Genomic DNA, 27,462 nt, shown 5'->3' on the forward strand with positions numbered 1-27,462 from the left:
AAAAGGAAGTGCCGAGTCCTGCACCTGGAGAGGAATCACTCCAGGCATACACCCATTCAGGCTGGAAGCTGACTGGCTGGAAAACAGCTTCAGGGAAAAGGACCTGAGTGTCCTGGTGGACAGAAGCTGAACACAGCTAAGGAAGTGCATCGCCAAAAGACTGAGGGAGGTGATCCTTCCCCTCTACTCAGCATTGGTCAGGCCACATCTGGAGTGTTCAGTTTTGGGCTTTCCGGTACAAGAAAGATATGGACTTACTGTCCAGCACAGGGCCACAAAAAGAGTTAAGGGATTGCAGTGTCTTTTATATGAGGAGAGTCTGAGAGAGCTGGGACTGTTCAGACTGGAGCAGAGAAGGCTCAGTGGGGATTCTGGGTGGTCAAACACGGGAAGAGATTGCCCAGATAGGTTGTGGAGTCTCCGTCCTTGGTGATATTCAACACCCAACTGGACACAGTCCTGGGCAACCTGCTCTACCTGACCCTGCTTTGAGCAAGGCAGCTGGACTTGACAATTGCCAGAGGTGCCTTCCAACCTCAATGATTCTGTGTAAATAAGGATTTTAGTAAAGTTGACATCTCTAATCAAAAGAAGTTTACAGAACTCAGCTTTCTGGCTCAAGGCAACAATCAATAATAACTTCAGTATAGATAAAAATCAGCTGTGGTTTTGCCCAGACAGTCCAAAGCTGCTCTATAATGAAGAACAACTGATCTTCCTACTACCCAAGTATAGTCCAAAGCGTCAAGGTAAGAAAACAAAGCTTCTAACTGCTACTTCTGTACATGCAGAGGACTCCTCACATCAAACTAAATTCACTTCAAAGCAGTAAGTTTTTAGCAAACTTGTTGTCTAAATTAGAAATTACTTCTCCAACTATGCAAGAAAATAAATTTAGCACACAAACACATGAGTCATTGAGGTTGCAAGGGACCTGGTCCAACTCCCCCTGCTCAAGCAGGGCCACCTAGAGCAGGCTGCCCAGGACCACGTCCAGATGGCTATTGAGCATTTCCAAGGGTGGAGACTCCACAACCTCTCTGGGCAACCTGTTCCCGTGCTTACCCACCCTCACAGTCAAAAAGTGTTTCCTGATGCTCAGAAAAAGCCTCCTGTTTCATTTCATGCCTCTTCTCCTGTCACTGGGCACCACTGGGAAGAGCCTGGCTCTGTCCTCTTTGCACCCTCCCTTCAGGCATTTATACACATTGATGAGATCCCTCCACAAAGCTTCTCTTTTTCAGGCTGAACAGTCCTCATAGGAGAGATGCTCCAGTCCTTCATCATCCTAGTGGTTCTTTGAAAGACTCTCTCCAGCATGTCCATGTCTCTCTTGTACTGGGGAGCGCAGAACTGGACACAGTACTCAAGTGTGGCGTCACCAGTGCTGAATACAGGTGAAGGATCACCTCCCTTGACCATAACATATATTATATATTATGCTATCGTTATACTCCCCTTTAGACTTTAAAACACTGTCTTCTTCCCAGACAAATGCAGAGGAAATTTTCATTATGTTTCCTGAACTCATTGGCATTTTATGATATAAACGTAATGCTGTACCTCAGCGACAGTGGCAGTATATCCCCCTAAGTGGGAAAAACATAGAAACAGACTCATCATTTCACTTTTCCAGCCTTCCTTTCCTCTCTCATTTCTTTTTGAGATGTTTTATATTCTATGGAACACATACATGGAACAGGGTTTTTGTCTTCAGAAAGAAGCAAGCTGAGATTATGCCATAATGCAGTGCAGGAGCATAAGGGATGAAATCCACTTACCAAAACTAACTCTTGCAGGCCCGAGAAAAAATAGGACATCATCTGTTCTTAATTCTGCAGTATCCCAAAATGAATTAGATTTCCCACAGTTCAAGAAAATTTACCAAAGGAACAAACAGTCCACAAGTTCTCCTTTAAAAAGTCTTATGTTCTTAATTCCTCATGAGTAAAGTATTTGAGAAAGATTAGGCTGAAGACAGAGTAAATAAAATAATCAGCATCTCTCTTCTGAACTGTGCACACAATGACATTAAACTCTTTTAAATCCAACAGTCATTTCTCCTTGCTTTCCTGACACTCTGGCTGTTCCACAGAAAAATGATTTTCATAATTTTTAAACTAAAGCTGATAGAATGAAAACACTATGTAAAAAGTGGACAATAAGGAAGCACATATATATGAAAGAAAAATAGCCTGTATCCATAAAAAGAAGCAGAAATTTATCATCCTTGCGAAGAAAAATAATAGGTAGTGTAAAACCATCGGTAGCAGTTCCAATAACCACAATTTCTTCACACAGGAGACAAAAATTCAAACAGAAGATTAAGAATTTATTGAGAAAGAAAAAGAGAACTACTATTAGAAATATGGAGTATATATAAGAGAAGTTGCTATGCATGTGACCTATTTTTATGCTCTTCCATAAACATTCCATTGGACTACATGAGAAACAGAACAGTAAGCTAGATGAACTCCTCTTCCTAAGTAGTCGTATTATTTTATGCTCTTATGAATACTGTGAGTCAGCCATTAGCCATAATGAGATTACTGAGAGGACACAAAAAGCTTCACCGTTCATGCTCTTAACAAAAAATGCAGAAATCTTGACTTCCCAGAAGCATCAAGTTGTCATTATCAGAGCTTTTCAATCAATGTAAAACAGCTCATACTTTACAGCACTTGGCACTGGAGTCTGAATGTCTAAAATTAGACGTTTGTTTCTGCCCTTGTGGACTGAAAAGCCCAACATAAGCTGAGGTTATCATCTGCAGCTCTGTTTTTGGAAGCATAATTGCAACCTTCAGTTTAGAATGACTGTCCTGTTATAAAACAGGAAAATAAAAACTGATAATAAGCAACATAACTCTTTTTGAAGAAATTGCCCAAGCTACTCACTATATTTTCAATCAATACTTTGTTTTCCATCAGTTTTTGTGACAGACTAACAACTACAGTGCCAGTAACTATTTAAATTCACCTCAAAAACCAGGATCTACAATTATTACCATTTATTAAACATGACAAAACCCATTACTTGGGCTATTTGCAATATTAAATTGCAATGAATGATGTTTTCCCTTAGATCTCTTCACCACTGAACTGTATCCATTTATTACCTAAATAAAGACAGTTCTAACTCTGCAGAGACTTGATAATGAAAGTAAACATACTGTACAAAGCCAGAGGCAATAATGGAAATAGTGAGAGAGTGTGTATTATCAGTATTTCAATATTGCATTTATATTGCCAGCTCTGAAACTTACTGTTTTAACACACATTGTAACAATTCACCACTCAGACTAAGAAAATTGTTTAAACTTTAAGCGCCAACATACCTCACACCTTGAGGATCTTTGCAAATCTGAGGGCATCGTTAAGTCATACATTTTCAAGAGTACTTAGCTATTTTAGCTAGTTCAAAGTTGTTGGGAGCTATACCTACTATCTCTAATCCACTTAATGGAAAAACAGCCTAATGCAAAAATCAACACAAGCAACTGTCTTCAACAGTTCTTTTCCTGTTGGAACATCAGGTTAAGTTCAACATTTACTCCACATATCAGAGAAGAGCTAAGAATTTTAAAAGGCTAAAAATTTAATAGTAACTTCATTTCAATATAATAAGCATTTGAAAAGAGACTTTGTCAAATGCTTTTGGAAAATCCAACCAGACTAATCTTCTGTGTCTACATGCTTCTTGACTTCAAAGAACTCCAAGAGATTAATGAGCCCTTCACTTTATAAAAGCTGTATTGACTCTTCCCCAACACGACATGTTTCTCCATGTTTCCTCTAATTTTCTTCTTCAAAACAGTTCCTACCCATTTCCACAGTACACATGTCATCTTGTCTGATCTGTAGTTTCATGATCTTCCCTGGAAACCTCTTAAAACACTGGCACCAACTAACAACTTTGATAATCAGTTTTAAGTGAGAGGATACATACAACAATTAGCAGTTTGAATATATCAACTCTTGAGATCTTTCAGAACCATTGAATGAATATCACCTCTTTCTAGTAATTTTTTTCTCAGTCATTTCACCCTTCCTGTGTAATATCTTTTATCAGCATTTCAGTTAGAGATGAATTCTTGAATGAGTCCTTCATAAAGAGGTGTTTCATGTGAAACCTTAATCTCCACAGGTAAATGGATGCAAAAACTAATTTAGTGTTGTGGCTTTATTTCTTTTCCTGGGGCTTTCTTTTATACTTTGATCAACTAGTGGTCATACACACTCTTGGACAGGTTTCCTGTTTCTGGTATTTTCAGAAAAGAGGTTACTGTTATTTTTAAGTCTGTGCAGGTTGTTCCTGAAATTCTTCACTGTCAGCTTTCTTATATTTTTTATTTAACAATGGCAGGGTTAAATACCTATCCTGTCTTCTTCATTTGCATGTGACTTCAGCTTTTTGAAAGATGCTGCCTTCTTTTGAACGGCACCTCCTCCTTTTTGTCCTCCTCAAGTGTTTTTTGATAAGTGTTCTTTTTACTATTTCTCTTACCTTTCCATTTTAACAAGGTTGCTTATTTTTATGTAGTTATGGTCTTAAGTACAAAAGTAAGGAATAATAGCTTTTCAGAATTCTGTGTAAAGCCTAAGTTCTTTGCTTTATAAGCCAGATAATTCTAAGAGTTAAATTATAACATGGAACACCCATGGAGCTGGACTCCAGAAGACATTCTGAACCAACCAGGCAACAGAAGAGTGTTATCACAGTCTATGCCAGTCACATATTCCTCAGAAAAGGTACCAGATGGAAAAATCTGGATTTTGTTCACATGCACAAAGCAGATAGTGGTAAGATGCTATCACGTGATTTAAAACCACGAGATCTAAAGATTGAGTTCAATCACAGGAGATTGGTGACCATCTTGAACTCACCCTTCTCTGCCACGATCAGAAATTGAGTATTTAGATCAAAAGAAAGTTACACAGAAGTTAAAGTAACCTATTTGCTCACTCCATTTTAGGAGATAACCTGGTAATTACCAGCACTGGATCTAGTATTTTTTGGTTACCCCAAAAGTTTGCAACTTTAGATGGTAATTTGTGGAACAAAGGCTACTCAGCTGAGTAACTCTGGCACATTGGTAAGCTGAGATCAACAGAAGAAAGTCTTCATCTACTTGTTCTCTCAAGATACAACTCTATAACCACAGCAGAATGACTGAAATCCCTCTTACTTCTTACTGTATTTGCAAAGTAACAATAACCGAGGACCTACATCAACAACAAGGTAACTGATACAGATTTTATGAGCTAAGCATAACTCAAAACAGATCTGTTAATCATTCTTTTTTAGGCCCTGTGAAACAGGCAATAAATATATTCTTTGCTTCCTTCAGAATTATGAGTTTCAATCCAATACGCCTGATACAGAAGTGTCCCACCCAATTCATCTATCTTGATATCAAGATGAGTTTTAAAGGTGAAGAATATTTAGGGTTTTGAGCAGTAGCTGAAGTATGAGAGGACTATTAACATTTTACCAAAACCTTGACAATCAGTACTTTTTAGATAGTCTTTTAATAAACCCTACTAGTACCAGTCCAGTCTATAACTCTTCAAGGCATAGTGTCAAACTATCTACTTCACAATGGGATGGAAATGTTCAAGTTCAAAAGATAGGCTATCATATTTAGTTCATGACATCAGCCAAATTTGCAACTCCGTGACACGAAGTTAACTTCCACGTCATTGCATATATGCAATCTGCTGTATCGAGTCAGCAGTTGAAATGAGCCAATAATAAGGTAATTGGATTTAAGCTTACTATACAGCTGCTAATCACGAGTCATATGGTGGTTTTGAGTTTAGCAGCTTTTTTTTTTTTTGCTTTAATACCTCTCATTTTCATCATCTCACAACCCCACCACTAATAAACATAGCCCTGATCTTGAGCCTATCCCCAGGGCGTGTATACAAAATCTATTAATCTTATTTGATTTCATTTGAATCAAATACAGACCTCCTATACTGTAGTAGTCTGCAGATATTTTGAATTACAACATAACCTCAACATTAAAAAAACCCCCACCACCAGAAACTGAAAAAAATGGATCTAGCAGCATTTTCTAATTAAGATTTAATAACATTTAATCCTAATTATTGTAGCAGCATTACTTTATCTTCTTTCACACAGGTACAGTTCTCTCCCTTTTATGAGTTACCTTTCCTCTTAGAAGTAAATGCCTGCTTGCAAAGTTCAGAAAACCTTATCTTCATGAGATGGGACACTTCATCCTCCAATAAGGGCAGACAGAGACAGTCAAGTTCTCAACAATATCTGGCTTCATTTGTATGATCCTCTAGCATATCTTTGCAGTGCTATTATACTCATCACTGAATAATGCTGCAGACTTAGGACAAGATATTTTTTTTTCTCTTGCCATAGCATAAATTTTTAAGGTTTACTTACTGTTTATCTTAAAGGTTATAAGACATTTAAAAAAAACCAAAAACATGCAATGGTGTGGAAGAGGCACTTGCCTTAACTCCAAGCTTCAGTCTGCAGCACTGATCAGTGATGGGTGTGATGACACCAACAGAGTGCATGCTGAAGTATCACATAAAGGAAGCTGAAGTTCATGAACGAGAGGGAAAAATAAAACATTGTTAAACAGTGAAAAGATGTTAGGGTGAAAAATACTCAGGAGCATGGAGAAGCTAGAGAAAAATACACAACTTAAACGTCTGTCTTAAAAGTTCTAGTTATATTTGTTTTTCATTATTCTGAAAAGAGACCCCAGCTCCTATAACATGGATAAAAGCAAAAGATCCTTTTATTTTCTGGGTAAACTGGTTCCAGTAATGTTGGTGACAAATTACTCATTAAATTCAAAAATACATTATTTTAACCCGTGAATAATACTAGCCTTTATCACTTATAGCTCCTCCATTAATGTAGTAGTGAATGCTAACAATTTAAGAAAGCATGTGCTATTTGTTTACATGTAAAAACCCCAAGTATCTAGTGATATGCTAATTAATTCATTATCATTTGCCTCATTGTTTCTTTAAAAAAATATATGTACCTGTTCTACACTGAAGATATTCTCACCTTTCCATGTGCTCCTGCATTACTGCACTCTTTTGTAATTATTTCAACATGGACTGACTGTCTCACTGTAAAGGTCTTACATGCTTTCTCACTTTACAGAGCAACGATGGGTCCTTTAACCACTCCCAGTATAAACAAATTCTGAATAATTAAAAATCTTGGCTGAATATTGCTTTCTGCGTTTATTATCATTTTATAAAAAGGAGAGTATTTTTGACAAATAAGAATCCCTTCATTAGCCAAAAATACCGTGAACCTGAAACAGCAGTACTTTGAGAATATCTTTACATATGCCACACTGAGAATGCACACCACGTAATGACAGCCTATGCATTTACGGAACTAACTAAGGTTTATTTAAAAAACATTTAACACAATTTCTGTTATCAACATGATTTCATACTTACAGTACTTCACACAGTGGAAGAACATAGTCATATAACTTTGACCTATATTGAGGCCTAAGCCAGCAGAAAATAAGAAAAGTAGGTAATCATTACTTTGACAGTACATCTACCTTTTCTTAATTCTGGATAAGGCTTCTCATTATTAAGCTGAATTTTACACCCACTTGTTAATTAATCATGTCAAAAAAATTCTCAAGCCAAAACCAACCATTGAGATAAAATGTGTCATTTTGAGAGCTCACTATATTAATTTACACCAAAAACCCACAAAAAGAACACTATTTACGATAGTATCAGACTCTAAACGCCTGCCACTATAGCAAATATCAATATATGAGCTAAATAGCTTCCTATGTCTTCTCCTCCCCTTGAGGAAAGGATGATATGGATGTCTCCCACTGTTTCACAATGTGCTTTCAGAAACAAGTGCTATCAGTATGGCTCCCATGGCTGACTTCATTTTCCATTATGCCCTACAGATTTTAATTGCTTAAAACCTTTTGTCAAACTGGTCAGAGTATTGGCAAGACCAAAGTTTCACAAATTGAAATGCATCTCATTATTTCAATTTATAAGTTTTATTTGACAAGAATAATCTTAATTTTTACTTATCTTCAATATCATTTAGACCTAGAAGCACAACCATACTCTTTCTCTTTGTCTGAAATTGAGTCTTGATCCTTTATGGAAGAGGAGATAGAAAAATGCTTTGAACATGCCATTAAATAAATATTCTACAATTCTTATATATGAAAATAAAGTATACATTTCTAAAGTACACAGATATTCAAATCATGTGTAGACTACAGGATGTGGGGGAAAAAAAATGTATGTGAGAGACAAAGAGCAAACCAAACTTGGACTGTAAAGATTTCTGGAGTCATGAGCCACCCCTATCTTAGTGACATTCAAAAAAAAATTTAATCCAGACTTACAAAAAGATTTTAAGTATCTGGAATAGCTTAGTAACTAACAAGCGGCTTCACCACATTAGAACAAACTGCAGGCAGAGACATCTCCATCAACAAGACAGAACGTCATTACATACGTGTTACAGGTGTAATCCCAACAATCAAGCTTGTTTGCATCCCAATTATAGCGATATCCTATACGCTACCACTAAGAGGATACACCACTATCTTCTTGTAACTGTGCTACCATTCCAATCAAATTCTGTTGTATTTACATCATCACCAAACTACATAAACTCCACCTAATTACCAATAACTGCTTTTCAGACTTTGGTATAGCATTATTCTAAAGCTACTTTTTCTTTAGAAAGCAGTTTAAAATATAAACATGAAACTGGGCTACTGGTTTCTTTTCCTTCATTTTCTTTCTTTAAATAGTGAGGACTGTTTTTAAAACAGTGACTTGATCCTGCCAGGTGAGGTTTCTCATTTTAGCGCACAAAATTAATGCAAAATTATCCTAGAAATGTTTACTTATTGTCAGATGATGTATCAAATTAAAGAAATCATTAAATAAATAAATAAAGGCTCAGTTACTCTGTGCCAGATTACTTCAGTGGAAGTAAGGAGGACAATTCAAATCACACTTGTCTGGATCTTTTTTCCATACTTTAAATTAATGCAAGGCAGATGTAAATCAGTATTTCTCAGTGTATTAGTTCTTCCTTCCTTCTTGCAAAATGTTTAATTTCCAGTCTCTAAAGACACAATTTACATATTTACTGAAGTATAAGGGCTGAAGTTAACATTACAGCTGCTTACAGATGTAAAAATGCCTAATCAGATGAGATCTGTAAGAAAGATACAGCAAAGGAAAATGAAAAAGCATATGTAGAATTAACACTTGAAGGTGCTTATAAAACTACAATTCCTAAAAGCAGTTCCTGACATTTTTCTATTCTATGTTGAGTCAAAGCCAAAAGAAATCAAGGTCCAGAAACTGGAAAATGTAAAGTAGCAAATTAATGTAAGAGGTTTATAGATATGCAAAAAGTTTCAAGTTACTGCAAAACAGGTAAATTAATACAGACTCTTCATGTTAAATCCTCTTGATTATAACCACTTTGACTTCTGAAGTGTACAAACACTTACATATTTGCATGCAGTGTATTAATCTCTATGTTTTACTCAATATGAAAACACTGTCAGCTGCTGTATGTTCACGGGAATGACTTTCAAGCACATGTAATGAAGCATGAAATAGGAAGTCACAGGTTAAAACAACCTTTCAAAACAGGCATGGTACTGTATATTATAAAAAGAAAGTCTTTCAAATAGCATATAAAATAACCACAAAGGACTACTCACCATGTCATACGCTGTTACAATCTTCTTCAAGACCTCTGGAACAATCCCTTGGAGCTCCATAGTTGGATACTGATCATTGAGATTCAGTACTACCAAGGGTGTATTATCAGGCCCAACCAAGCGCATAGACACTGCCAAAATGCACTGCATAAGATTTGCTACAGGAGAGAGGCCACATAATTCTTTGAATGAAACTACTGCATTCTGCAAAAAGGAAAGAAAGAGTTTCTTTTACAGTTAAATATGAATTTTAATGTCTCATTCTTTCAGGATAAAATACTTCACTGTTATAGTTGAGCTACAATGTGGAATTACCACAGCTTTTCTCTGAAGAACTGGCAGTTTTCCACAGCAACCAATATTACACATATATTTCACCAAAAATGTTAAAAATTCAAATATAATTCAATACTTGCCACGGGGGGGGGGGAAATATATATATATTTAGAACAAGTAAGTCTGGTCTCTATCACTACTAAAATTAACTATGCAAATAAATTAATTCTAAAACACACTGGTTATATATTTTGAAAAATTCTAAAAGACATTTCAAGGTAATTTTTAAAATGCCACCAAAAGAAACAAAATATTAGGTGCTGAATGTCCCAAATAAGTGAAGTGGAAGGAGGAATTCAGCCCATTTGTAACATTAAACACACCTGAACTATAGTCCAGACGTGCTGTGGATCTGCTGGCTCCCATTTGGTGTGATTCACAAAACCAGCACTCCACTACCGATGTCATTCCTATCACAGAATCACACTTCAGTGAATTTTTTAGGTACTTTAATATAAATACCAATTTGGTACCTTTCCCTAAAATTTATTATAGCTGTATTTTATATCCAATATGGTAGAACATAAAACCGTATGTTTAAACTTGAAGAAAATTTCCAATATTAGAAATACAATGTGACTCCAAGTAGCCACTGAAATTCCATGATGGGAATATTCTCAGCACTGTAACGAATTTAGGATTTTTGTACCAAGTGGGAGCTGGTGATCTATGGCAGGTCTGGAGTTTGTGTTCCTGTAGGAAACAAAAACAAAAACATGGTATATTTAAGTTACAAATGTGCTCAGCACTCCTTTCTCTCACGTCTTACCAAAGCAGGGTATCTGACCCAGATTTTCATTTTAATCAAAACTACTTTCCATCTTGCTGTCATGGTAAGATTCATTTGTGGACAAATTTCTTAGAAAGACATAATGCCAACCTTAATGCAAACAGGAATCAAATGTGAAATATTTTGTTGTCCCTTTATGGGACAAAATACCTGAAGAAGACTTCAAAATATGTAGATATAGCATATTCATGAAAAATTATGTGAATACTAAATTACATCTACTACAGGCACTTACAGTATATTTTAAGTAAATGTTTAGTAGGATCTAGTAAATGTCCAGGAAACTGAAACTGCTTTTATTAACTAGACTACACCTTAATGACACAATAATTACATAGCTGAAAAGACAGACATTGGGAATTCTATTCAAACAGATTTTGAGATAAACATCATGGGTAAGCCATTACAAACAACAATTTTACAGAGAGGTTAAGGAGGACCCAGGGAATGTATATATTAACTAATGGCAGGCAGGACAGAACTACAGCTATAACTCTCACCTTTGAACTTCCAACCCTATATCCAGAGACTATCCCTCATACTGCCAAGCAATTTAAACATACAGCATCACATCCAGTTTAATCATTTATATTATGCTTTTATCAGTGATTATTATGTAACAAGTTATGACATCAGGTTTTGTCACAGTAATGTAGTACCTAACAAGTAAGAAAAAAGGCTAGCTATTTGTATACAGATTTAGAGAAACCACTAAACTCACTGCTGCACACTTTCTTTTTTTCTCTTGTTCCACCTTATATTAATAAACAACTTTGCTCTTTATAACGTGGCTTGTGGGGACATTATTTCTGTACCATAAAAATCGTAACAATTTATAACACAAAATTTCAGTAATATAGGAATTAAACAAATTTCACATTCCCATAAATTGATATTTGAGTGGTTTATTTACTTTTATTAGCTGTAAAACCTTAGTTATACAGAGTTTAAATTGTGCACCCTATATAATCCGTCAGTATAGCTATGCAAAACTGATATTCCCTCAGGCACCTAAAATATCTTCTTGATAGCATTTTGAGAAATGATAATGAGGAATTTAGTTGATAGCACAACTTTCAAACTGACAGAATAAAATACATAAAATACCTTTTAATATCTCATGTTCAAAGAAACCACACTGTAGAGCCTGTTTTCAATTATATCAGTACTGGAAAATACTGCAGCAGGCATGGTAAAGAGTTTAAAGTAGCTACAAAACCTGTATGCTTTCACTGTTTCCTTAAATCTTAGGTTCAGCTCTTCTTTGAAAGGTATCTTAAAATACAGTATCCTTTATATGACAGAATTCTAGCCTTCAACAGGTTAACTAGAGGTAAAGTTCACTTCATATGTAGCCCTTAATGTGAAATATTTACAAGTCAAAATATCATCCCTGTATTTTTTTAATGAACTTTTAGTATAGCAATTTTATATACTGAGTGGAATGGGAGACTGTCATGATGCTGTACTAATTTCTCCTTTCTTATGAAAAAAAATTACTTTTAAAAATGTATTACTATTAAAATCTCTTCGATAGAAGATTATTCACAAAGAAAACTTATTTACTCTGATGTGCCTTTAAAATCCAGAATGAAGTCTCAGACATTTCCTTTAATCAGTTTCCACTTAACATTACATAAGAGTAAGAGGATTTAATACGTCACTTCATTTGAAATTATGATGCTTAATTTTATTGATCACTGCTAGTATTCCATCAGAAGTTTATAGATAGTTAAAAGTTTTATTAAATAAAACACAACTTTACAACTCACTTTAGTATATGTCTAAAAGGGTTTATTTACAAGGAATCCTTATTGGAATCTCCAAACAACGTGTTTTTGAAGTGGGATCTCTTGGCTTCCACAAAAACAAGCACCTCAGCCAGTACTTTTTCCTGAAATACAATGTGTTTACTGTACGTGACCTTTAAGGTAAGGTAATTTCTTCTAGAGGATGCCTTCTAATATCTTAGTGCTAATTCCATGTATTTCTAGCATATTGTTGCTAGGATGAATCATGGAAAGCAAATGGTCTTTCTGAATACTACTTTCTATTTGGGAATGAGGAAAAAAACAAAACCTCAGTGAAACTATGCTAAACATACTTTCACGTACAATAACTTTTCCAATAAGCAGTAAAGTCTCCTTTTTCTATCAGGTCTATTTTACTCCTGCACTTCTATTTAACTTAATTTTCTAAAACTAAATTATTGCCATACTTTCCTCTAGTGTGTATCTAACATTCCCTCAAAGGCACAGGATGAGTCAACAGGCTTGAGTTCTAACACTGGAGTCATACTTCCAGCTCACACTCAACAAAATACACACACGCATCCAAGATTACCTCAGTAGACAGTATCACCTAAAAGGCTGCTCTGGCATAACCCATTTTTAAAGCTGTTCAGCATTAGACTTGAATAACATAACTTACAAAATGCAGCAAGACTTTTAAAAACATGTATTCCATACGCATCATAATACAAAAATACACATAAGAACCAATAAATTAATTGTAAAAAGTGTACCTGCATATTTTCTCTCAAATCCGTGGCATCCCGAATAGGTTGGAGAGCATTCTTGAACACTTCATCAATTGTTTTAATCCATAATGTTCTCATAGAAGCATACTCCCTTGACTTCTTGCCCTTCCTCACAGACAGGCCCCGCTTATGAGGTTTCCCACCACCCCTTCGATTAGTAATGGCCACGTGCACAAACAAGGAAGCATGTGCTAAAATTTCACCAGTTAAAGACTGCAGAGGAACGTGCCGATAACCAGTCTGTAGACACTCAAAGGGAATAGTGTATTGCCCGATAAACTCATCCCCAATGTAATCATCATCCAGTACTACAAAACGCACCATAGCTAGTTCTGGTAAATTTATTTGAAATTCAAAGCTTTCATCAAAAATTGGATTATCCCCATTCTGATGCATAGTTTTCGTCCTTTGCTCTGCACAGTCAGCAGGGATTCCATGTATTTCAACATAGACATAAGGATCTACAACATCACCTTTAGCACCTGATCCTTTGGGTTTAGGAAAGTTTTGCCCACTGATGATTTTAATATGAAGCAGCTGAGGTGAAACTCCAGGCACGGTGTCTTTTGTATTCGCACTGAAGAAGGATACTTCTTCTCTCATGATAGCAGGACGAAGGACATAGCCACAGTTTCCATTTTGCCGAAACCAACCAATGTTAAGATCCATCATTAAGCCAGGCGTTTGAAAGTTCATTGCTACTATCTGACAACCACATTTCCAGAAGTCCTGGGGATTCATATTACTAGAGTCAATCCTCATAGGACTGGGGAAAACTCTCGCAAGAAAACGTTTGTTATAATTTACAAAGTCTCCTGGGTTCTCATTGGCATATTTGCTAGCAAGCACTTCATTAAACGAGCACACTTCCCAGTACTTCTGGAGCTGAAATGAAACTTGAAACTCTTTGAACTGAACGGATTTACATATGCTTACCAACTCAGAGAGTTCTTTGCAGAGCTGAAACCGTTTCCCCGTCATTGAGTTTTGCTGTTCTACCCCCTCTTTCCCCACTCTCTGTGACATTTCTGCTCCTTCATCTTCATCTGTAACATCTCCCTCTAGTCCAGAACAATTAGAGGAAAGCTTCTTTGCTTTAATTAGTATTTTCCCTTTAAGTGATTCCGGTGATGGAAGATAAGAGTCTTCAATGTTTGGAGACTGTGTATGTAGTTTGTCCCCCAAAATTTTCTTCATGTGTTGTACCATCACTTTCTGCTGCTTAATAGAACAATGATTTTCTAAACACAAAATAAGAGGGTATTCTGAAGCAAAAAATGCATACTTGTTAATAATGTCAATCACACTACGGAAGACAATCTGTGATGTCATTGTATGCCCTGTGTAAATCACAGGTTCATTATCTGGACCATCCCATACATCCAGTTCAACACTTCGACAACCCATTTTAAGAGCGCGAATGTAACCTGTGATGTCAGAAGGCCCTCGAAACTGATCCTCTATCAAGTATGTATTATGAGATGAATTTATAAAATAATGAGATAAAGGTTGTTTCATATCTTGACAAACTTTTTTATGTTCTGGATCAAATATGTGGCAGTCTGGTGAAGTAAGGTAATTTGTAAACCCATCTATAGAAAGACAACCCTTCTCCTGGCCCTCTTTGGCTGGCTCGTATTTCTGAATAATTTCAAGGCTTATTTCTTCCGTGACATGTGCCATACCCTGTTCTGCTTCTAAAAACATCATGAGGTCCTTGGTATCTAGGAATTCTTTATTGCTTGAAAACTGAACCAACAGGAAATAGATTTCAGGTCTGGTACAAAGCTCATGAAAAACTTCAATAAACTCTTCTTTTGTTACTTCGGTACCATTTTTTTCCTTGGATCTATGTAATTCCTTGAATTTTAGTTCAATTTTATTAGTTTTTAAACCAGGATTTAAGTCTTTTATAAACTGTACAGCATTACACAGCGGTATATGTCCCAAATTATCTACATCTGATTCACTGAACATCTGTGAAAGCCATGAAGTCCGCATATTATCTTGAGTACTTTCTATCATATCTAGAGTATGTTTTCCGTAAGAAATCAGGTATCTTAAGCCAGTAACCCAAATATTTGCAATGTCTGCTGAGTTAGCAACAAGATCTAGTGACTCATAGTTTTCTCCATATATAATGGAAAATGCAGAGTCTTCTGATATCTGGTCGTATATTCCATTGCTGCGAAAAATATCTGTATTTTTTCCTGTTCTTACTTCTTTGATTGATTTAATATCAATCTTTGCTTTTTCAGAATCCTTTTTTGAAGGCTCCCAGCGTAGAGACTGCATATCTGCATCTAAAAGAAAGTATCGGTGATACACCCTAGAGTTGGATCGAATCTTTTTGAGCTCAGAGCCTTCAACCATCGCGTTTATACAGTCACTTGCACTGCTGATCTTTTTCTCAGTTGGCATACTGCTAAACGACACAGTCTTTTTCCGCTCCCGCTTTTGTTTCGTACCATCCTGGTAAACAAGGGGGGGGGGAAAGAAAACATGTATCAGTATGATTTTGCTCAACATTGAAATAGGTTTCAACTTATAGGTGAAAGTTCATAATGCAGTTCAACAAGGTCTAGCATCTGTGCAATGACCATTAAGATGGAAATTCTTACTGGAATCATAACAAATGAAAATGCTAGTAATGGCTTAATATAAGTAACCTTCCAGGGTAATTTTTTTTTAATATATTTTATATGACCACAAAGTTAAACAAAGCAAGTTTTGAATGCTAATGAAATAATAATGCTGTATAAATGTATTTTATTTTATCAGTAATAACCTACTTAGATAAATAATGGGTCCTACAGCCAAGGCAGTAGAAAGTAAGCTTTCCTCTGAGTCCTTATACAGTCCTACAGATACTTGCTGAACTTTGTCAGTATGGAATATAATGCTTTAATACAACGCTGACAGGGTCCTCATGAACACCTGAGAAACATTAATACACAATTAACTACATAAAATCCATAGGACGTGGTCCTAATCTAAGCATACAAGACATTAACAGCACTTACCACGCATAGCTCCCTTCTTTACTGCACCCATCCATGTTCTTCCCACAGACTGCCCAGAGCATCGACACATGCATCCCACTGCTATACTAGGAAAACATGCACGTTCTTCTTAAGAAACTACACTGAAACACAAGCGACTGGACTGCAGCAGATATAATTCAATGCAAGTTCTGAGTTTCAGGAAATACAACAGTGACTCAGGAGGGAACTGTCTGAGAGGATTAAAGTTTAACTGGTTCCAAAGAAGCTGTGTATCATTAGAAAGAACTTGAATGGAAAATGCAAGGCCTCATCAGGAAGGGAAGCAAAAGTGATTCACCTTTGCTCTTAAAACAATGAAATAACCCAGAGGTCTTAGTTTACTAGAGAAAGCTTGGGTTGAAAACTGGATATATAAGCCATTTAACAACAACAACAAAAAAAGTCACTTAGTTACCTCTATTTGCTGTTTGTATTAATTCAAACAAGTGCAAATAAATCAGTAACAGATGACTTAAGTACAATCAATTTCATAAGAACTGAATTTAAGAAACCTGTGTGCTTTCATTATCTGCATTTTCTGAGATTGAAAAAATGCTGGTTTGTTTTTTCTAAAAGTGCCATGTGTCTTGATAAGCTAACTTTTACTCCAAAATAATGCTTCCGTGAAATAATCTTTTTATGTTAGATACCCTGTTTAGAATTGTTCTTCTTATATTCCAGCACAGCTCAAAAAATTACTTTTCCAGCTTTATACAAAAAGAATGTTGATTTTCCCTCTAATAGTTTTCCATTTGAAGTATGTTTCAGTGTAAATCAGCATTGCTTATATGGCAGAAAGGAGAGGGAAAGAAAACTTTTAACAACTGCTATACTGAACAGATGTTCAAATAAAACTCATTCATTACAGAATGTATTTCCAGTTCAAGGCATATGAGCTATATGTTTAATTTCATTAAATTAAAAACGCAGAATTCTTTTTTTTTGTAATTTAATTTATAAGCATCCAAAAAGCCTTTCACTGAAAATGATGATTAGTAAAGTAAGCAGACTTAATATTTGCTGTTCTGTGTTTGAGAAAATTAATCAACCATAACAATTCTTGCACCTTTAATGACAGCAGAATTTGCTTTATGCAAGTTCTCAAGAGACCAGTAAAAGTGAATAACCCTACAGAGGACTGTTTTATTTCTAACTCCAGATCAAACAGCTGCAATGGATACAGCACAGGGTTGACTCTTGGAATCTCATTACATGTAGTTTGGGCATAAGGATTGCTTTCAAACAAAAGCAAATTTCCTTAATTTAAAAAAATAATAAATTACAAAAGTGATTTTTGTTTACAAAGATTTTTGTTCTATTTTAAGCTTAGCTTCTTGTCTGGCTACCTATCTACATCTCCTAACCTGGAAAAGTGGCAAGGGACAGCCCCACAGAAATGAGCAATGACATTCCTGTCCAGTATTTTAGGGCTTGGAATGAAGCATGCTGAAACTCCTTAATGCTCCAGATTTCTCAGTCACAGATCTAGGAGAGGAATGTATTTCTTGAACTCTTCAGTGAAAGACAGCTGACAGATAACCTACTGACACCAGAACCATCAAGACCTGGGAAGTGTTACCTTGCCTGACCATGATCAGCATTTACCAAACAGAATGAAGGTCTATGCCTTTCTCTATGATCAGGATTGTGTCTGATCCAAGACACTGAATGGCAAGGGAGAAAACAAAATCTGACATTTCTTGATGCCATCTGGTGTAAATAGGTCCATCTCAAGGCAACCCCATTCCCAACTGTAGTTACCTAAAGACTGAATTGGAGTTTACACATGCGGATCAGAGGAATTCAATCTACGACCTGCAAGACTATTTTCCTTGCCTGCCAGATGAACTTGAAGCCAGTTTGACAGTATTCTGCACTTCTGCAGGGTAAAACGATCTCACCACTTGGCTTATTCATGTAAAGCCTGCTGGCAGTAGACATCACTGTCTGAATGATGACTGTGATGACCGTGAAGACAAATTTTAACATACTCATGAGTTTCTCACAGCTCTAAGCTCCACAATACCCTTCTTAAGTTTCTGCTTTTCCAGAGATCAATGATCCTGAGCTACCAGATTGCCTGTGCAAGTCCCCATGCTGAGAGAGACATGGCAGTCACAATCAATCTGCATGAACAGAAGAACTTAAAGGATATTTTCCCAAAGACACTGGCCAGAATTATCTGCCTGTCTGAATTACCCACCTGTCTGAAAAGAAACAGAAAAGAAACTCTCACTCACAAGCTGAGAATGTAATTGCATAGAGTGTGCACAAACTGTATGAAACAGGTTTGTGAGCCTCAGAGATAGAGTCTGGCATGGAGAAGGAGGGAGAAATATTCTGCTATACAATGTGGAGGATTTCACCCTGAAAGTGGGCTGGCATTCATGAACTGCGCCAGCTCTTTTATGGTCTTAAGTCTGTCTTGAATCAAAAAGACTGGCACATCAGAGAACTGTATGTATCTGAATGAACACAGGAGAGACTTCTTGGCATTCTTGAGAATTACAGTGTTCTTGATGCTGTTCAAGATGCTCCAAGTGAGACTGGCTTTACAGTGCAGATGCATAATTCTGTCCACAACAGAAGCTACAATTTTTGTGCTGAAACAACTTCAGATTATAACAGGTACTGTCACCGCAACACAGGACTTCCCCTGAAGACTGCCTGTTCTTCAGAAGACTTCACCATTGAAAGCAAAATAACCACCCCCATCAATACACTTCCTAAAACCAGCTATGCCACATCCAAGGTCACCTGCAAGAAGTTTTGAGAAACAGACCAATCACAGATAAAACTGCTGTAGTGGATATTAGCAAAGTTTCACAAGTGACAAAACAAAGAGTTTAGTTTATGCAGGAGTTCTAGCAACAGAAAGCAAAGTATCCAGCAGTTTAAAAAACAGAAATAATCCCAGCTGACATCTATGGCACTTAGACAGAGATAGCTGGAGAAAACAGCTTAAAAGAGCAAACAGGGAAGAGTATCTCCATGATAACTTTTTGTTGTTGTTGTTCCTCTCAAGGTACAGAGAAAGAAATGTTTGTGTGACTAAGCACTACCTACAAAACAGAATTCTGGAGACAATGAAAGAATCCTGCCTCGGACACTAAAAGATATGCACATCACTCCTGAACAGCAAAGCTTTTAGTATATACAACTTTATGATAAAATTACTTAAAGAGCAGTTCAAATAACCACAGTTACTGATAGAGACAGTGGTGGAGTTCAAACAGAGATTTGATAATGTAATAGATCAGAATGATAGAGGAAACAATGAAGAGTGCAAGGTTTGTAACCATCTACTAAAGGAAAGGATGCAGAGACTGAATTTTATGACCTGCAAATGCCCAAATGAATCATGCCCCAGAAGACACCATGGGGAAAGCAGTACTTCAAAAAACATTCAGTCCCAGAGATACCAAGAAGTTTCAGTACTGGTTGGTACAGTGGAATCTAGAACACTTCAGGAAGAAACTTACAGCCCAAGGCAGGGGTCTGCCACCCACCTGAGGTGAAAAGTGAGGAGCTGCAACCAGAGCACTGTGCAGGACAGTCCTTCCATCAGCCAACACAGAACGGTCCTTACAGTCACAAGTGCAAACTTTGGAGATGGGTATCTGTGATCCTGCCTCTCTCCACGACTAAAGCAGCTACCTGCAGCTTTGATGCAGTAGTTATGCTAACTGGGATTTGAAAATTAAGGCCCCTATCTGCATTTAGCCCACTAAGGTACTCCTTTTGAGACAGAGGACTTTGCAAAGAAAAGACAATGGTAACAAGAGGAAGTGGCAGAATGACACATTTTTAGAGCACTCATCTGGGAAGTGAAAGTCCCCGACATCATTACTCCATAAACATTTCACTTGGTGGCCCTGAATGCAAAACATATAAACAGTCCATGCAGCAGGGACCTGAACACTGAATTTTGCCCTCTCAGAGGAACACCTGCCTTCCCAGGTGACAGATCCTGCTGCTTCTCATGCTCTAACTGTACAAAATTTCCTTTTGTGTTTATATACCAGAGGTTCATCAGAAGCATGGAAGGCAGCCCCTCCTAGTCTTGAGAGCATGTGGCTAGCACTCGAGGAGCTGTGCATTTGAAGATCCCCAGGCAGAAGGACTAGAGGCTAATCACTCAATGAGTAGGTGAGTGCTCTATCAACCAAGCAACTACATAAAAAACAGAGCACAAGACACCTCCCCGCAACCCCAGGCACCTCACTGCAGGCTTTTTGATTGTAAATGGCTGAGCTCTGACAACGTGTGAAGAAACTCACACACCTTGTGACAATGATGCACACAGACTACAGGAGCCACAGTTCCAAGAACGCCTACTTAATTAATCCCAAACAGGCTTAGAAACAAGACAGATGCTGAGCCATTCAGCCTAGCAAAGATGGCAACGTCTTTGCATATATGTGTAGTAACAAGACTGCAATCACGTACAGGGTCTCAAGAGCTTTTAAATAAATCAAAATTTTTTTGAATGCAAGTTCTGAATTAAGTGACAGGTCTGTGAATCTGAGGGTCAGTGTTGTGGCAATACTCTGAACAATTACTGGTGAGTAGGTGAGAACACAGGCTGTGCCTAAGTTTGGTTAATTTGGGGTTTTTTTTAAATCACATTATTATTCAATGTCATATAGCGTAAAAGGCATTTTAGAAGTAATTTAATATACATCTGTAGCCAACAGTTGCAATACAATTCACTACTTCATGACCAGAACAGTCTAATGATTTTCATGATTAACATAGAGCAAACTACTCTACTGACACTATACAAGTCATTGATGAGTTGCTTTTACAGCGCATGTGATACTTAAGTAGCCAATTTGAGGATGAAAACTGCTTATCTTCATCAAATGCAATTTAGCAGCAATTGCAAGATCACCTAGCTTAATAACATGATGTATAGCATAAGACTATTACAGGAAGTGGTTAGTTAAAAAAAAAAAAAATTGAAGCTTTGTTTATTTAATTAAGATTCCTAAGCATTTTTCTTCAGAACCCTGCAAAAGAAAAACCCTGAATTTTATAGATTTTCTTTATACTTAAGAAAGCATTCAGGTATGTCTATATATAGTTAGGTCTATTCAAAGGAAAAACACACAGATATTTAAGGCAGTATTTTAAAACATTCAATTTCTAAATGCATTTTAATAAAAAATATGATATCAGTAATTTGTTCTTTTCTGAGGTTTCACTTGTGGTCTTAAAATGCAGACATAAATCAGCAAATGCGTTACAAATGCAACGTCAGTATCACATTATCCTTTTCTTTATAAATATTTTCATTGCAAAAATACTTAGGGTTTTCTTTGAGAAAATGTCTTTAACTGATACAGCAATAATAAAACAGGACCACTTTTTTTGTAAACACAAAAAAGGAATTCATTATTATTTATAGGTTGCCTATGTACAGCTGCCAGCTCATTCCAGAACTTAACACGCAGCATTATAAAAGAAGCTAACCAAGTTTTTGTGTGAGTCAGTAGAAAAAAGGAAGGAAAATAACAAGGTAACTAAAACCAGCAACACTTCATCTTTGTTACACAAAACTTAACATGGATTTTAAAAGTTACATGCAGTTAAAGACAGAGTGAGAGTCTTCTCTGGAAGAGGATAAGAAAAAGAGAGAAAGTGGGAGGGAAAGAAGAGAGAAGGTGGGGCAGAAAAGGCATTTCGTCATCAGGAGCCATATCCTCAAAGGCAGGAGGTCTACATCCTTGGTGCACCCTCTCTCAGCCAATTCTCCTGGAATCAACAACTCAGCAGAAGAATCTGCTTACAGCCACCACTCAGCCTCTCTCCTCTAGGCAAGTATCTATGTTTTTCCTAGTCAGTACCTTTTAAGTTGCCATCACTAGGAAATTCTTACTAACACAGTGACCCAATTCACTAAAAAGCACGTACTTTATAATGCTTTAACACAGATGTCCAAAGCTTGCAGAGCATGTGAAAATCAAACCAAGAAAAAACTCTCCAAGTAATTAGCAGTTCAGCTGACAGAAATCCAGAAAACTTTAGAAACAGCACATATTAAATCACATCATGTACAATAGTTTCTGAATGAAACTGTAGCCACTGTTTAATGGTACAAAGGCTGACCAGTTGTATTTAAGACAAAGTAAAAAGTCCTCAACTGAAATAACAGGCATTTAGGGGGGAGACAAAACACCAGCTATTTGGAAAACACAGGGCCTCCCACTCATTGTGAATCGCTATATTTGAGCTCAGCATTTAAATATTTTTCCAAACTGGTATTCATGATGTATCTGCTGTTTGCAGAAATCTTTTAAGAGAAACATATTTTTTCAATGTGTGGTGGGTTGACCCCAGCCAGACCCAGTTACACATTATAAATAACAGTGAAGAGGAAAGAAAAATATGAAGATTAGCTGCACAAGTAACAATTCTTTTTTTTTTTTAATCTGTTTTTACTAAGGGAATTCTGTTATTAAAGGAATATGGACACAGGGGCAAGTTTTAGCTCTGAATATTCAAACAAAAATGACCTACATTATTTCAGATCAGCTAATTGCATGGTTCATGATCCAGCTAAACCAATTCCCTCTTCAAATCCTCTTCAAAACATTAATTTTCTGTCCTGTCTCTTCCTCCTCCTGCCCCAGCTGCATCTCCCTTCTCTCCACCCTGGCTCCTCAGGCCCACATTAGCACCTGTCTGACACACAGTAAATTAATTTACCTCACTACCTCGGGAAATGAAAAATCTCTTTTTTGCTGAATTAGTTTTCTGCAATTTTAGTGAGCTGAAACAATCTGCCATGTGATCGGGGAAGTATCAAGCTGGTCCAAAATAACCACTAGAAAAAGGAAATTGATTAAAAATGGGAGGAAAGAACAGAATCACTCACTTTTATCAAGAAATGTATTCAATTAAAATCGATGCAGTTGAAACCGTTCTGTTGAAATCTGATCGTACATGACCTGACAAGAGAGCTTTATGTCATTAGGGAAAACAAAATCTCTCATCTTGATCCACCCCACAGAATGTACACCATCAATTTCATAAACATATTGAACATAAAGGCAAGGTATAAGAAAGAACTACCAACACCATAAAATAACAGAATTGAGGTTCTCAGGGCTCCTTTGGTTCATTTTTGTTCTGCCTCACTTCAAGAAAACAGGACACCAAAAAATTTGTATTACAGGAGAGAGATCACTACTACATTACCTATTAGAAAGAGCAGAGAAAAATGGTAGCCTATGTTGTCCTTGTTGCTTTTAGAGCAGGCAATTTAACTCAGTTAAAGACTATGACAGCAATGAGCAGGGAAATAACAGGATATGGTTTTGCAAATAAAGTCTAGACTAAGGCTTTCTATGTAAAACTTCTTACAGAAGAGATTATTTAGTAATTTGGTCAGTTTACCAAGAGTAAAGAAAGCATTTTTTTAATATTTTTTTTATGTTGCTGTGTTAAGTATCCTTAGGTTCTTCAACATTCAAATGCTCTTGCAGTATGTCGCAGGAGAGCTTTCTGTGAACCTTTGCTACGAGGCAGACTCTTCTTCCACCAAGATGCCCAAGACATCCCTAGGCATGCTGCTGCTTGCTCCCTCTCACTCAGCTCTTAAAGCTGACACAAGCTGAGCAAGGTAAGAGAATGTCCTAACTCCAATGCTAAGACTTGCTAAAGCAGCATGAACACATTTCATGTCCCAAAACGTTGACTGTATTACATTCCTCACTGTTAGTGTTTGCAAGTCATATTGGTAAGTTTTACAAAAAGAACTAAAAAGAAATGACAGCTCAGTTTGAAAATGTTCTTCAGTTAAATGACAGAACAGTGATTACATGGAGCACTCCTGGTTCTCCTGGTTTTCAAAAAGTGTTTTCAGGTTTTAATTCTGAGCCTCAGTTTTAACCATAACAGAGGGTAACATACAAAAATAGTTTAGCCTTTTCTTCTTAGGGCCATGTTTTTAATGGCAAAAGTATATCTGATCTCTTGAGGATCAATTAATTAGCTTTTTAAAAACAACACATTAAATCACAGTGATACTTCACCATATTAATTCAGCACACATAGATCCATTCCATATGTTTTTCAAGAGAAAGAAAACAATCTGATATTGCTTACTCTGCTGAAAATAAAGGAGCTGTAATTACTTATACTATGTTTGATTTTGACCTAAATTTTAAAAAGTTTATAGTAACTAAGACTTCTCCATTCTGCAGTTTCATGCTGCCAAGTACATTTGCCTTCTAGCAGCAACTACTGTAACTTACAGAAATGCGGTTATGTTTATGAAGCAATACACATCATGAGAGAACTTGGTAATATTATATCTGAATATTAAAATATGGTAATACATTAAAATGACATCCAAACACCACTGAGGCATTCTTTCATATGTAAGTATATCTGCGTATTTATAATATTAAAATAAAGGGGCATTTGGTTTCAGGGGTTAATTTACAATACAGATGAGCAGGGGAAAGGGGAAAAGAAAGGTCTAACCTCAAAAGAAAACAAATAAAAAGCATCTAAGGAAACTACTCAGACTGCTGTGAGCATTGAGAGCACCGAAGTCTGAGTTATGCTTGGCATGAATATCTAAGTTTTTGGTTTTATTGAGCCAGTTACAGTTCAGGCTTCTGGGTAGCATTTCCAATGGAGCAAAAGAGGCATTCGGTTTTCACAAACTTGGTAAAAGCAAAACATGTATACTTCAGATCCAAACAAGCAATATTTTAACCAAATTCATATAAACTACAATAATTATTTATGAAAACCAGCAGCTACTATGTACTGTTCAGTCTTAAACTGAGGAATCTGTCTTGATGGAAAGTTGTTAAAAATTAGTTGATGGCGTGAAAAGGGCAATAACCCTAGATAAGTAAGTAGGAAGTATTTTAGACTCCTAATTTCTCATGTACTAAGAAATTATATCTAAACTATGGCAAACAGACCATTTTAACTACTATAGAGAAACTAATGTTTATTATAAGCATTTATTTTTTCAGCCATCGATGATCAGAAAAAGGAATAATAGTTACATATGCTTTCAGCTTGAAGAATAACTGAAGATGACAGAGCTCACACTGCAGATGAAGGTACGGGAGGATTCAAACAAGGAAGTTGGCTCAACAAGTTTCAGTATGGCTCAGGAGTGAAGAAGCCTCTGAGTCTTTGCTGTGATCCTTAAAATCAACAAGACACTTTTTCTGCATACACATGCACAACTGTTTAAACTCCGAGCATTTTCATTTTCAGCTCTTCAATAATGTTTTAAATACTTAAATGTTATAGCTAAGATACACTTTGATGAGCATTTTAATCAAAACCTATCAACAAGATTTCATATGCAGAATACTACAGCTATCAGTCTGAAGTTGAATCTCAGATTTTTTTTCAAGTATTCATAGCTGCAAGTCAGTTCCACTGGTAGAAAGCACAGCATTTTTCCATTTCTTGTTTCAGGCATAAACAACAATTTGACTGAATTGGCAAAATAAGCAACTTCCGTAACACAGCTGTCAGGCTTCACAGTTTAAAGCAAAAATACAGCATGTGGGTGACTTAGAAAGATAACACAATAACCGTGTTTAAGACTTTTGTAATTTCAGATGCAGCACAGGCTCTGCAGAAAGCTGCTTCACTTCTTCCCGTGCTGTTCCTCTTCAGCATCAGAGAGGAAAGAGAAGCCAACAGCAGGTCCAGCAAGAGGTGAGTGTGAGCACTGGCTCAAGCCTCCCTACCCTTTCCCACTCCTGTTGGTAAAGCCTTCCCAGCAGCTTTTCCAAAGTTTCCCACAGACATAAGGGTTGGTTTGGTTTGGGGGTTTTTTTCCAACTTTCCTACCTAGCAGGCCCAAACACCATCCTACCTGATTCACAACCAACAAGGCAATTTCTGTGCAGATTTGTGCAAACAATGTGTTGATCGTAAAAGACTTCTGTTCTACATTACTTCCAAATAAGCAAAGTATAATTAAATGAGGGGTTTAAATATTTGACCATGGTGCAAAAAAAGCAAGACTCATTGAAGGTGTTTTGAAACATGAAGATGAAGGTGGCAGTCCTTTGTTCACAAAACAGGGAAACTGTTAATGTGCCAGCCTCTCAGTTGTTACCTTTGAGAATCAGTTCACAAACCTAACTCTACAGCTTTCCTAGCAAATTAAACTACTTCTGAAGAACTTAAGTTTTAATTATTAAAAGTACCATAATTATATGTATTTCTATGTACATGGTAAATTTCACACTTTTGTATGATTTAAAATGGTACAATTGAAGAAGACAAGTAAGGAATCATTCTGAGGGATCATGCTGAAGGACATTTTCAATGCCAAGAGGGAAGTTATTTTCAGTGGGAGCTGGGGTGCCCAAGCCCTTCTGCAATTAACTGTATTAAGTTTCATTTTATGAATATCAACATTCCTATTTTCTGCATGTCACCAGAGCTAAGGGAGTCAAGGGGAAAAACCACATAACAAAACCAAGCTTGTAGAGCCTTGTCCTGGTTTCAGCTGGGATATAGTTAACTGTCTTCCTAGTAGCTGGTACAGTGCTATGTTTTGAGTTCAGTATGTGAAGAATGTTGATAACACTGATGTTTTCAGTTGTTGCTCAGTAGTGTTTAGACTACAGTCAAGGATTTTTCAGCTTCTCATGCCCAGCCAGGGCACCTGACCCAAACTGGCCAACAGTGTATTCCATACCATGGGACGTCCCATCTAGTTTAGGAACTGGGAAGTGGGGGGGCAGGGATTCGCCGCTCGGGGACTGGCTGGGTGTCAGTCGGCGGGTGGTGAGCAATTGCCCTGCGCATCATTTGTACATTCCAATCCTTTATTACTACTGTTGTCATTTTATTAGTGTTATCATTATCATTATTAGTTTCTTCTTTTCTGTTCTATTAAATCGTTCTTATCTCAACCCAGGAGTTTTACTTCTTTTCCTGATTTTCTCCCCCCTCCCACTGGATGGGGGGGGAGTGAGTGAGCGGCTGCGTGGTGCTTAGTTGC

The 27,462-nt window shown here is 36.8% G+C and overlaps 1 protein-coding gene across 7 annotated transcripts in view; it reads right to left on the minus strand.

The window, feature by feature from the left end:
* PLCL2 (phospholipase C like 2) overlaps nucleotides 1–27,462 on the minus strand; it is a 110,190-nt gene that overhangs the window by 31,947 nt on the left and 50,781 nt on the right. For 2 of the 7 annotated variants that reach the window (XM_069772165.1, XM_069772190.1), the window contains exons 3-4: nucleotides 13,402–15,888; nucleotides 9,752–9,955 (exon numbers count right to left, since the gene is read on the minus strand). In XM_069772165.1, the coding sequence (XP_069628266.1) occupies nucleotides 9,752–9,955; nucleotides 13,402–15,888 (2,691 nt within the window). The other 5 variants (XR_011322368.1, XR_011322365.1, XR_011322363.1 and 2 more) reach the window with 5 other exon arrangements.

This window comes from Haliaeetus albicilla, chromosome 2 (genome assembly GCF_947461875.1).
Source record: "Haliaeetus albicilla chromosome 2, bHalAlb1.1, whole genome shotgun sequence".
In the NCBI taxonomy this organism is placed as follows: domain Eukaryota; kingdom Metazoa; phylum Chordata; class Aves; order Accipitriformes; family Accipitridae; genus Haliaeetus; species Haliaeetus albicilla.